At 44.7% G+C, this 13,237-nt stretch overlaps 1 protein-coding gene across 1 annotated transcript in view; it reads left to right on the forward strand.

The window, feature by feature from the left end:
- Positions 1-8,377, forward strand: part of LOC103360277 (kinesin heavy chain isoform 5C) — a 16,075-nt gene extending 7,698 nt beyond the window's left edge. The window contains exons 5-22 of the mRNA XM_008285971.1: positions 5-49; positions 239-343; positions 426-574; positions 973-1,121; positions 1,701-1,867; positions 2,131-2,199; positions 2,281-2,487; positions 2,573-2,719; positions 3,211-3,399; positions 3,489-3,606; positions 3,693-3,769; positions 4,921-5,030; positions 5,169-5,270; positions 6,417-6,477; positions 6,557-6,628; positions 7,278-7,382; positions 7,922-8,138; positions 8,220-8,377. Coding sequence (XP_008284193.1) covers positions 5-49; positions 239-343; positions 426-574; positions 973-1,121; positions 1,701-1,867; positions 2,131-2,199; positions 2,281-2,487; positions 2,573-2,719; positions 3,211-3,399; positions 3,489-3,606; positions 3,693-3,769; positions 4,921-5,030; positions 5,169-5,270; positions 6,417-6,477; positions 6,557-6,628; positions 7,278-7,382; positions 7,922-8,138; positions 8,220-8,377 — 2,247 coding nt within the window. The remainder of the gene's footprint in view (positions 1-4; positions 50-238; positions 344-425; positions 575-972; positions 1,122-1,700; positions 1,868-2,130; positions 2,200-2,280; positions 2,488-2,572; positions 2,720-3,210; positions 3,400-3,488; positions 3,607-3,692; positions 3,770-4,920; positions 5,031-5,168; positions 5,271-6,416; positions 6,478-6,556; positions 6,629-7,277; positions 7,383-7,921; positions 8,139-8,219) is intronic.
- The last annotated feature ends 4,860 nt before the right edge of the window (positions 8,378-13,237 follow it).

Genomic DNA, 13,237 nt, shown 5'->3' on the forward strand with positions numbered 1-13,237 from the left:
GAAGCTGTCGGGGAAACTTTACCTGGTGGACCTGGCGGGCAGCGAGAAGGTAGCACTGCTCCAGCACACACCTGTCCTCTGTACACCTGTCCTCTGTACACCTGTCCTCTGTCTCTGTACACCTGCCCTCTGTACACCTGTCCTCTGTACACCTGTCCTCTGTATACCTGTCCTCTGTACACCTGTCCTCTGTCTCTGTCCCCTCGCCGACTCCTTGACGTTGGTTCTCGTTGTCCAGGTCAGTAAAACAGGAGCAGAAGGTTCCGTGTTGGATGAAGCCAAGAACATCAACAAATCTCTGTCTGCTCTGGGGAACGTCATCGCGGCTCTGAGCGAAGGAACGGTGAGTCCTCCCGTCTTCTCTGCTAACGTGCTAACACGTCTGATGAATGTAGAGTGATCAAACTCCACCGTCATGTCTGCAGAAAACCCACGTTCCGTACAGAGACAGTAAGATGACCCGGATCCTGCAGGACTCTCTGGGAGGAAACTGTCGAACCACCATCATCATCTGCTGCTCGCCGTCAGTCTACAACGAGGCCGAGACCAAATCCACGCTCATGTTTGGACAGAGGTACCGCAACACCTGAGTTATGTTTCTCTAAAAGACCCCAACGAGAAGCACTTATATAGAAAATACAAACGGTCCCAACATCGAGCCCTGTGGAACACCGTACTCTCATGTGTTGGTTGTTCTGAGGACCGTGGTGAACCATCTGTTCTAAAAGTTCTTTGGGGTCATTTTGTGTCTCTTTGTGGTCATTTTGTGTCTTTTTACAACTACAAAGAGACGCAGGATTATTTCGATGTCAGATCAGAGCCATCACATGAATAATGTTACAGCGTTTTCACTGTGGACGACTGCAGCTCGTCTGCTGGTTCAGTTCTTTAGATCTTGTCGGCCAGACGTTTAAAGCGTATTCCAGTAACCTGGTGTTTAACGTGGCGTCCTGACTGTGTTGTGTCGTTCAGAGCTAAAACCATAAAGAACACGGTGTCTGTGAATCTGGAGCTGACGGCCGAGGAGTGGAAGAAGAAGTACGAGAAGGAGAAAGAGAAGAACAGGAGTCTGAACATCACCATCCAGAAGCTGGAGAACGAGCTGAAACGCTGGAGGAAAGGTAAAGACTCAGAGTCACAGTGTGGTTCTGGAGGACGGTGAGGTTTACGTTCTCTGGATTGTGAACCTGAGATCTAAACCTCCTAAAGACAAGTCATTACCAACAACTGTGATTGATTTGTGTTTGATCATTCACCAGAGAAAACTCTAAAAAGTGCATTCTAGGTAAACGATTCCTTTCTATCTTTCTCTAGTACAGACATAGTTTAACACTTGCAAAATGATTTTAGATTTTTTTTAAATCTGATATTTTATTTACCCAAGTTTACCCAAAAAGCAGACATTTTATCTGGTGAATTATCAGAAATTGTTTCTATCACGCTGGACATTAAATATTATTATATTATTATTATGAGGGAGTATTGATTCTCAAAGTTGGTTATAGAGAAAAAAAATCAGATTTAGTCTTTAGATTGTTGCATCTTGATGGATGTTAAATTAATTTTAACAGAGTTTAAGTTTGTTTTTCAGCCCTGGAAATGTCCTGTTTCTACGTCTGTGTTCGGCCATTTTGGGGAGATTTTGAGTCTTTTCGTGGCAAAAATGAACGAATCCTGTTTGTTGGTTTTACGTCCTCCAGGTGAGTCGGTACCTGTGGAGGAGCAACTGAGCAGGAACAAGAAGAGCGGCGGCGAGGCGACAGCGGTGATTGACAGCTTGGCTCCGCCCCCCGCCCCTCTGTCCAATGAGGAGAAGACGCAGTACGAGACGCTCATCACCGACCTGTACCAGCAGCTGGACGACAAGGTGAGGCTCACCTGAGTCAGCAGGTGAAGCATAAAAAATCTGCTGATTCATGTTTCAGGACAATTTTTGTCCAATCGTCAACAGTGTCAATTAATCAATAATCGATCGATTATAAGACATTTTTGGTGTTATTATTATGAGCGTGTCTGAGAATTTGACTTTCCTTCACTGTACAGTAGATATAGACAGAGGAGGGAATGAGTGGACGGTTTCAGACACAACCAGTGTGTTTTAAATCAATTAATGGTGAACTTCCTGTTCAGGACGACGAGATCAACCATCACAGCCAGACGTCAGAGAAGCTGAAGGAGCAGCTGGTGGAGCAGGACGAGGTGAGTCTCGGCTGGTCAGCCTCCCATCACATGCAGCTTCATGTCGCTTCACCGCCGGCTAACCGACGTTTCTCTGTGCAGCTGCTGGCGTCCAGCCGGCAGGACTACGAGCGGCTGCAGGACGAGCTGTCCCGCCTGCAGAGGGACAGCGATTCGGCCAAAGAGGAGGTGAAGGAGGTGCTGCAGGCGCTGGAGGAGCTGGCCGTCAACTACGACCACAAGAGCCAGGAGGTGGAGAACAAGAACCGCTGCAACGAGCAGCTGAACGAAGAGCTGGCGCACAAAACGGTGAGTCCGCATGCAGAAGACACGCTGAGCGTACGTGGATGGAGGGACGTGCTGTGTGGACTTCAGGGTCACGTTGTGTTTCCAGGTGAGTCTGGAGACGTCGCAGAGGGAGCTGTCGTCTCTGCAGGAGGTCAGCGCTCATCACAAGAAGCGTTCGGCGGAAATCCTCAGTCTGCTGCTCAGAGACCTCAGCGAGATCGGCAGCGTCCTCGGAACCACCGAGCTCAAAGCTGTAAGACTCCAACTCTTCTTCTACATGGATGGATGGATGGATGGATGGATGGATAGATGGATGGATGGATAGATAGATGGATGGATGGATGGATAGATAGATGGATGGATGGATGAATGGATGGATGGATGGATGGATGGATGGATAGATAGATAGATACTTTATTAGTGTTTCCTCAACAGCGGTTTTATTAACCGTCATCGTTGTTCACAGTCTGAGGATGGAAACAGAACAAACGGACAGAACCAGAACTGAAGATTCAAAGAAGCTCTGAATGCTGCAAACTGGTTCGATCAACGACATTAAACTATTCTATAAAACATGTGACCACCAAATCTTCACAGCCAGAGGATGCATTCACTGGAGGTCTAAATATAAACATATTGGACGATTTCTCACATTTAGTCGATGTTATTTTGAAACAAAAACCTTTCTCCCTCTGAGCTCGTCTGATTTCACCTCGGTGTAAAGTCCATGTGTCCTGGCTGCAGATGACGGAGGTGAGCGGCGTGATGGAGGAGGAGTTCACCACAGCTCGGCTCTACGTCAGCAAGATGAAGTCTGAGGTGAAGTCTCTGGTGAACCGCAGCAAGCAGCTGGAGGTGAGCCTGGCGGAGAACGGCTGTCGGATGGAGGCCACCGAGAAGGAGCTGGGCAGCTGCCAGCTGCTGGTGTCGCAGGTAAGACTCACCCGTCGGATCGCGGACGAGCCGACGCGACGTAGCAGAGTCCAGTTTGTGTTGACGTTTGTGTGTCGCTGGTCCTTCAGCTGCAGGCGAAGCTGGCGTCGCTGAGCAGCGACCTGCAGAAGATGGAGCAGAAGAAGAGGCGGCTGGAGGAGAGTCAGGACGCTCTGATGGAGGAGGTCGCCAAGCTCCATGCTCAAGGTGAGGCAGCGTCGCCATGGTGACAGCAAACGCCGCTCTCTGATTGGCTGGCGGGCATGCGAATAAACGGGTTTGTGTGTGTTCAGGTCAAATGCACGAGCTGAACGTGATGGACAAAGAGAAGGAACACATGAGCCGGCTGAAGGACGCCGTGGAGATGAAGGTGAACATCCAGAGTAGCTGCCGTTCAGGCAGAATTCAGGAAATACGTACCTCCACCATCTCAGAGTTAGTTTTAATTTATCATTTGGGTCCCAAACATGAAGCTCAATAAGACAGTTTGGTGGAATTTTCAGAATTTCATCTGTTTTGTGGCCTTTAAAAAACCCACTAAGCCATTTTAAGGGTTCAATATCTCCGAGAATAAAAGTCCAACAACCATGAAATGTGGTGAGAAGAGTTTCCAGCAGATCAGAATGATTCAATGACTCCAGCAGAGGACGCGTTTTTATTTATTGGATCTTGAAAATGGAAGAAAGTGCAAAGTTGTCCAACAAGAGGCCTCAGACACTTCCTGTGAGTGTATAAATTAAACATGAAGACAACATGGAGCATCTTGTAACTGCTCATGTATTGAACCCATATAGACCCCTATGAATAACAGCTTCTGTCTCCTCCCACATCACTAGAGAGGAGCCTTCCTATGGCCTCCAAACAACCCTCATTGGATCATTTTGCCCTTTTTTAAAGAACCAGTAGTTAAAATGTTGTCCTCTGCTGGAGCCATTCAATACAAACTGATGTTGGAGGCGTTAAAAGTTGGTAAATTGTCAAATTCTACTAACGAGTCCACGTCAACATTTAGTCCAAATATCTAAAAACTGGATCCTTGTCTTGTCATATTGGCACACATCAGGTTCCACTGATGTTGAAGCCTCAAACGTCGACTAAAGACTGGATTCTAGTAGAAACGTGGATCCATCCATAGACAGACACTGACAGGAACTTTCAGGGGCATTTTCTGAGGGCAAATTTTGCACTTTTTTTCTATTTCATGGATCAATAATTAAAAATGTGTCCTCTGTTGGATCCATTTAAACATTAAGGTCTTCTGGAAACTCTTCTGTCTGAGTCCTCACCACATTTCACAGCTTTGGGAGTTTTGTTTCTGGAGATGTTGAAGCCTGAAAATGGCTTCACAGGTTTTTATCTCTAAAAAGTCGAGGCCTGAAAACATACGAGATTCTTAAAATTCAGCTAAAATATTTCACAGAACTTAGTTTTGGGTCCCAAATAACAAACGAGTGAACTCTGAACAGAATCTTAGATGGTGCAGGAACACATTACAGCTTCTCAGATTCATGTGTTCTGCAGAGAACGCTGGAGGAACAGATGGAGAACCACAGAGAAGTTCACCAGAAACAGCTGAGTCGCCTCCGAGACGAGATCGAGCTGAAGCAGAGAGACGTCGACCAGCTCAAAGAGTACGATATCCATCATCGGTTGTTGTCGTCAGAGGCTGGAATCATTGATTCTGTGGATGAACTGCAGACTGACTTGTTGTTGTTGTTGTTGTTGGTTATCAGAAGTGTTTCTCAGCCTCGTTGTTGTTGTTGTTCCAGCGTGAGTCAGGCTCTGCAGCTGGAGAACAGAAAGCTGCAGTCCGACTTCGACAAACTGAGAGCCGAAGATCAGAACAAAGAGCAGAAGCTCCAGAAGCTGCAGTAAGTGTGTCCCTCTGCGCTCACCGTAGATCAGACCGGCTGCTTCCACGTTCATCAGCCGAGCGACTGGAAGCAGCAGAGAGTCGGTGTCGGGATGAATCAGACATCTGAAGTGTTACAGCAGCAGCGGGAGAAATATAATAAATAAAATACACCAAAAATATACACAAGTCAGGTTGTCCAAATGAATCTGACTGGAAAATTCGTGACACATTTTGGGCCATTTTTAACTAATATGTGCAATTTTTGTCCCAGATTTGTGTAATTTTGGAAACATTTTGAGTCATTTTAGACAAATTTTTCAGCTTCAGATAAATTTTTGACAAGTTTTATTCACTGTGGACTAATTTGTGTGATTGTTTTTAAGAGATTGGTGTCATTTTGGGCAAATTCATAGCTTTTTTGGAGACTCTGATTCATTTCAGACATTTTTTAAAGAATTTTGGACTAATTTGTGTAATTCTTGACAAGAATTTTAGTCATTTTGGACTAGTTTTGATTCATTTTGTACAGATTTTGTATTATTTTGGACACATTTTGGGTCATTTTAGACATTTTTAAATAATTTGTGTAATTTTGGACAAGATTTGTTTAATTGTGGACATATTTTGAGTGATCGTGGACATTTTGATGCAACATGATCGTGTTTTATTCATCCAACTGTGGGGGCATTTGCATTGTTACAGCAGCGAAGGGGAAGCATTTAAGAAACATCAGTAGAAAACTAAAATATACATTAGTACTGGTTCAGATTGTCCAAACTCCTCTGGATGTGGAAATAATAATATTGCACATATCAGCAGTTTGCCACAGATTCTTTCATGACAAATTTAGAGTCATTTTAGACTAATTTGTGTACCTTGGGACCAGATTTGTGTCATTTTGGACAAGTTTTGATTCATTTTGTATTATTTTGGACACACTTTGAGTCATTTTAGATTATTTTTTTCAAGCATTTTGGATTAATTTGTGTAATTTTTGGAAAGATTTTGAGTCATTTTGGTGTAAAGTAGAAAAACAAATACAAAATGTAAATCAGTCCTGTTGATGTTGCACAGATTCCTCTGAATGCCAGTATAATAAAAACAGCTCTTTTATCTGTACTGAACAGATTCACTGCTGAACTCGGTGTGTTTTGTGATTCAGGTTCCTGAACGAGAAGCGAGAACAAGCCAAAGAGGACCTGAAGGGTTTGGAGGAGACTGTGGTACGGATGCTCTTCTACGTTCATCGTGTCTGTTTGTGCAGATCTGAGATCAGCTGAGAGCTTCTGTTTTATCCAACAGGCCAAAGAGCTGCAGACGCTCAACCACCTCCGCAAACTCTTCATTGAGGACATCGGCTCCAGAGTCAAGAACGTGAGTGTTTGATCTGAACCAGAACCTCCTCAGAACATCTGGTTCTGTATCTAGAGACCCTTTATCTACTGACCAGAGTTCTACCTTCAGACTGTGAATGTTCCAGAGGTCCAGGTCCTTGAAGTCCACAGAGGAGGGTCCAGATTGATCACCTTAATGGACTTTTTCCATCATTTCTGAGCCTCAGAACTTCATCAGTCCAGCAGATAAACACATGACATGTAGGAGGAAGAACACGTCTGAGTTGTGGTTAAACTGACACCAGATCAGTTCTACATCCATCCAGGTGTCACAATCTGACCGCTGGATACAGTTTTGATCTTCAGAAAATTACAAAAGAAAAATACAAAAGATGCAAAATCTCCACAAAAAGAGCCAAAATGACCACCAAAAACACAAAGTCACAACAAAAAGGCACAAAATCTCCACAAAAAATGCAAAATGACCACAAGAAGATGCAACATCACCATAAATAGCGGTTAAAATACCACAAAAACACATAAAATCAATGCTAAAGGAGTCAAAATTACCCCCAGAACTCAAATGTGACCCCAAAACATGCTAAATGACCACAAAGAAGTCCGACTCTGTTGAACCTGGTTTGATTAATCAGGATTTGTTTAAGGTTTATTCTGGTTTGTACAAACAGAGTTCAGAGAACGACAGCGACGAGGCCGGCGGCAGTCTGGCTCAGAGGCAGAGGATCGTCTTCTTAGAAAACAACCTGGAGCAGCTCAGCAAAGTCCACAAACAGGTGAGCCAGCACACCTGCCCAGTTTCCTTACCCTAAAAAAAACAACCCATGAAGCCATTTTAGAAGTTCAGTATCTCCAGAAATAAAACTCCAACAGCCATGAAACGTGGTGACGACTCAGACAGAAGAGTTTCCATCAGGTCAGAATGATTGAATGGATCCAGCAGAGAACACGTTTTTAACTACTGGACCTTTAAAATGGAAAGTAAGCGTACTGGTCCACAATGACTTGAAAGATGTCCAGAATAACTCAAAATTGTCCAGAATGACTCAAAATTGTGACCTCTAGTGGAGCCATTGAATCATTTGGATCTCCTGGAAGCTGTTCTGTCTGTGTTCTCACCAAATTTCACGTATGTGCTAGTTTTATTTCTGGAGATATTGAACCCTTAAAATGGCTTCTCTGGGGTTTTTTTTGAGGGTGAAAATAGAAAGGACTTAACATATGAAATTCTCAAAGCAGAATATATAATCAGCCTTTATTAAAATACAGTGTTTGACGTATACATGTAACCTCGGTAATTCTTGGTGTTGTCCAGCTGGTTCGGGATAACGCTGATCTTCGCTGTGAGCTTCCGAAGCTGGAGAAGCGTCTTCGGGCGACGGCTGAGCGGGTGAAAGCTCTGGAAACCGCCCTGAGGAACGCCAAAGAGTCGGCCGTCAGGGACCGCAAACGCTACCAGCAGGAGGTGGACCGCATCAAGGAGGCCGTGCGCTCCAAGAACGTCTCCCGGAGAGGACACTACGCTCAGATCGGTGAGCAACGCAACTCAATCATCACTTGCTGCTAGTGTGTGATTCGTCTACCTGACTCACCTGTCACCTGTCTGCCCGCAGCTAAACCAATCAGAGCTGGCCATCAGCACCCGTCCTCGTCTCCGTCCGTCAGACCGTCCATCAGAGGAGGCGGAGCAACGGCCAGTCCGCATCACCGCTACCCCCGGCAACAGCAACCTCAGCAGCAGCAGCATCCTCATCAGAGCCACAGCAAGTAGGCTCCAGGTGAGGGGCAACAACAGCAACCACACAGCAATCTCAACCACACAGTAACCACATGGCAATCTCAGCCACCACATAGCAACCTCAGCATCAACAGCAACCAGACGGCAGCCTCAGCAACCACACAGCAACTATACAACAACAGCCGCAGCAACCCCACAATAACAACAGCAACCACACAGCAACCTTAGCAACCACACAGCAACAATAGTAAGCAAGCAGCAACCTAAGCAACCCAACAGCTGCAGCAACCACATTGCCATGGTGAGTTTTATCTACCTGTTTCCATGGTGACTCGTAGTATCCTAGCGCCACTGATGCTGTCTTTATGACCACAGATGGAACAACCGGTCAGTCGACCAGAAACAGCAGAACCTTAAACATGTAAAAGTCGGTTAAAATGTTAAAATGTTCCGTGAGACTGAGGTTAAACAAACTCTTGCAGTTGGTTTCTGTTTGTTTTGCAGCATTTTGTCAGCATTAGTGTGTATAAACAAAGTTTCATCTGTTGCTGTGTTGCAGGTTGCAGGTTACCGACGTCTCCGGATCAGTTTGTGTTTCTGTGGCTCTTTGATTCTGAACTCTCCTGTTTTCACCGTTCTGCCTTTACTGGAACCAAACTCCTCGATTCATCAACCTGAACAGCCAACAAGTGCTTTGTGTTCTGAGTTCTGTTGCTCGAGTCTGTCGGATTGATTCACTGCACCCAGGTTTCTATCTGCGCATTTTCATTTCTCCGCCTTTAGTCTGTAGGGAGGAAGCTAAAAGTACGACAGGAGGTCAGCGCAGCAGATTTATCTTCATCTTTAGATTTTGATTTAAACTGTCCCAGGTGAGAGGTGTCTAGCGGGTCACGAGCCTTTGACTGAGCGGCACATTGTCGGAGTTCTAACCAGACAACCAGAAGGTCGCCTCTCTAAAGACAGCGAGTCTTGGAGGGGAAAACACTGACTGTTGTTTGTGCTTATGCACCGAACAGGAGTTCCGATTACTTGGCCTTGTTGGAGTGTCTGGGTGGTGTCCAGAAAGGATTCCACCCAAGAACTCCATAGTTGTCCTGGGGAACTTAACAATCACTTGGGCAATGATGGAGAAGCCTGGAGGGGGAGATTGATGAGAACGGTTGCCTGATTGAGTAAGTGGTGTTCTGATATTGGATTTCTGTGCTAGTCATAGATTGGACATAACAAACACCATGTTCGAGCATACGGCTTCTCATAGGAGTACCTGATACCACAGCACCTGAGACCAAAGGGTGATGTCCAACTTTTTTGTTGTATCATCAGACCTGCGGCCGTATGTCTCGGACACCTTTGGTGAAGAGAGGAGCAGGGCTGTCAACTGATCACCACCTAGTGGTAAGTTGGATGGGATGGCAAGGAAGGCTGTCAGAAAGACCCGGAAAACCCAAACGAGCAGTGATAGTGAACTGGGAACGCCTGGTGGAGGGGTTTTCTCCAGAAGAGTTTCTCCTGCATCCTGTGGACGGCTGGGGACATGGAATCAGAGTTAACCATGTCCAAAGCCTCCATTGTAGAAGCAGCTGTTAGGAGCTGTGGCCAGAAGGTCACTGGTGTCTGTTGTGGCAGCAACTCTCATCCATGTCCGTGGCAGAGGTCGCTGAGGTAGGCAAGAAACTCCTTTGTGGTAAGGCGCCAGGTATGGACGGGATTCACCCCAAGATGCTGAACATTCTGGAGATTGTTGGACTGTCTTGGCTGACACGTCTCTTCGGTGTCACGTGGCCATTGGGCACAGTGCCTGTGGAGGGGAAGGCTAGGATGGTGGTTCCCATTTGTAAGATTGATGACCAGAGGTTGTGCTCCAACTTTTGGGGTAACACACTGCTCAGCCTGGGAAAGTTTATTCCAGGGTGCTGGACCTAGGAGTAGGAGAGATTCCATCCTGGCCTTGAAACAGTGGACCAGCTCTTTACCCTCACAGAACTGCTGAAGGCGTCATGGGAGTTCGACTTGCCAGTCCACATATGTTTTGTAGATTTGGAAAAAGGCTTGTGGCTTTGAGAGTACGGGACTTCATGATTGTTGTCATGACCCATCTGGTTCTTGTTCAACTACCGTAAGATCTGTGTTTGCATTCTCGGCACAAAGTCAGTCATGTTTCCAGTGGGTGTTTACTCGGCCAGGGTTACCCCTTGTCATAGAACCTGTGACATGAATGAACAGGATTTCAGCCAGAGTGAGGAGAGTGGTCGGTTTGGGGAGCTCAGGATCGGGTCCCTGCTTTTTGCCGACAATGTGGTTCTGTTGCCTTCATTAGATCATGACCTTAAGCACACTCTGAGGCGGTTTGTGGCTGGGATGAGAATCAGCACTTCCAAGTCTGAAGACATGGTTCTCTGCCGGAAACCTCTGGGTGGGGGTGGAGTTGCTGCCCCAAGTGAAGGAGTTTAGGCATCTCGGGGTCTTGTTCACGAGTGACGGGAAAATGGAGCATAAGATGGACCGGTGGCTTGGTGACACATCAGCAGTGATGTGGGCGTTGTACCGACCTGTTGTGGTAAAAAAAAAAAGGGAGCTGAGCTGGAAGACAAACCTCTCAATTTACTTAGACTAGTCGGTCTAAGTTCCAACCCTCAGCTAGAGTCATGACCTCTGGGTAGTAGCTGGGAGAAGTCCCCAAGGTAGACCAACAACCCACTGGAGGGATTGTATATGTCATCTGGCCTGGGAATGCCTCGGGATCCCCCAGGAGGAAGTGGAAAGTGTAGCTAAGGAAAGGGACCTCTGGAATGACCTGCTTTACCTGCTGCCTCAGTGACCCGACCCCGGATAGGCGAAAGAAAATGGATGGACAGAAATCTTGTTTTTGACAAAATCTGTCCCAGTTTGCATTTAGAAATCCTCGTGTTGCTTTGAATTCAAACACAAGTTACACTGAAGTCTTTTTCAGTCAGACTCGACACAATAACAAAGACATGTCCTGATATAGTTCATCTCTACCTGCCTTTTAATCTACATCATGAGGAATGTTTACATCCAACAGTTTACACTGAGAACAAACGTCTATTTTCCACTGAGAGTTCTGAAGAGTTTCACAAGCGAAACATGAAAAATCAGAACTCATAAAACTGTTCAACACAGTTTTCTGTCCAACGTTTGGAATTAGCTGAGATTTAAGGAAGCATTTAAGCATTTTTACAAAAATAAACCAAAATTAGGGACACATTAGTACTGTTACTCTGAATGTCACATTACAGATCGAGTACAGTTGTAATTTTTCCAGACAGAGCACAATTACAAGTAAGACAGAGTTAACTTGCAGCTAATTTACATCAGTTGTCCCTTAATTTGATTGTTGTACTATATTTCCAATCAATTTTACAAACCTTTTCCTATAAAACGAATATTTTTTCTCACATTATCGTAACTTTTCTCTCATTAAAGACTTATTTTCTGGTCTTTGACAGGACGGTGTAAAAATACAACAAACGTTTACCTCTAAATATACTTTTCTTAAATTCTCATGATTTTATGAATAAGTCGCCTTTACAATAATTTTCTACGGTTTCTTCTAAAATTACAACTTTCTGACTTTCAGTTTTTAGTCTCTGTAAGCCATTAAAGGGATTCAATCAGCATAAAGGAAGTTTTTTTTTATTCCGGACACGTTTTCTGCTCTGAATGTTTTATCTCTTTTGTAATATTTCCTATTTATTACTGAGCTGTTTTTACCGTGTTGTGTTCAGGGGTATTTCTACGTGTCCCTGCAGTGAAAACCGTGATGCACCTGAACGCATCGCAAGTGTTTGTGTGTCTGTCGGCTTCATGTGTTACACTGTCGTGCAGCTGCTGGACTTTTATACCGACCGTCTCAATAGTAGTATTGTTATTATTGATTTACTATTAACGACACGATGCTGGTCAGCCAATCAGAGCGTCGTGTTGCCTTCAGTGTTTCCTCCTGCAGTCGGGATATTTGCCACACAGAGTTGTGTTTAAGTGTTTATTCGTGTATCGATGAAACTAGCTGTGACTTCGGTCGATGACAGAACTAATTCTCATCATGGTTAAAGTGTTCGTGCTGCGGTTCACACGTGATGAACGTTTCGTGACTTGACTGAAAACCTTCCGTGGAGTTTTACAAACGTGGATCATCGAGGTTCATTTTGTGTCCATGAAAAGATTCATTAAGAAGTGAAGAAGAAGATTTATGATCTGTCATCGTTCTGTAATAAACTTCAACTAAAACTCTGTCCCGTCTCACATTTTTTTACACTTTATTGAGTCGAACGTCAACCAAACTAACCAAACATTCAAAGATCTCCCACCGTCACCCAGACAGACTTCAGGAAACACGTTCCTGCAGATTCTGCTCCCAATTGAGGTATTTGGGAACCAAAACTAAGTTCTTTAAAATATTTTGGCTGAATTTTGAGAATTTCATCATGTTTTCAGACCTGAGATTCTCTGATTTTCACCCTCAGAAAAACCGGTGAAGCCATCTTCAGGGTTCGGTATCTTCAGAAATAAAACTCCCACAGACATGAAATTTGGTGAGACCTCAAACAGAATAGTTTCCTGTAGATCTAAATGATTAAATGGATTCAACAGAGGACACATTTCTAATTATTAGACCTTAAAAAGGGAAAAAAAAAATGCAAAATGTCCAATCAAGGATGGTATTGTGACTCCAGAAAGTTCCTGTAAGTGTTTATATATGGATGGATCCATATTTCCTACTAAAATACAGTCTTTGGTCGACATTTCACCAACTTCTGAGGCTCTAACGTCAGTAGAATCTGATGTGTGACAAGACAAGGTTCCAGTTTTTGAACATTTTGACAAAATGCTGATGGTTGGAAGCAAGTGCTGGTGTTCACAGGTTCTAGATGT

The sequence above is a fragment of the Stegastes partitus genome, unplaced genomic scaffold, assembly GCF_000690725.1.
Source record: "Stegastes partitus isolate 25-593 unplaced genomic scaffold, Stegastes_partitus-1.0.2 Scaffold424, whole genome shotgun sequence".
NCBI lineage: Eukaryota > Metazoa > Chordata > Actinopteri > Pomacentridae > Stegastes > Stegastes partitus.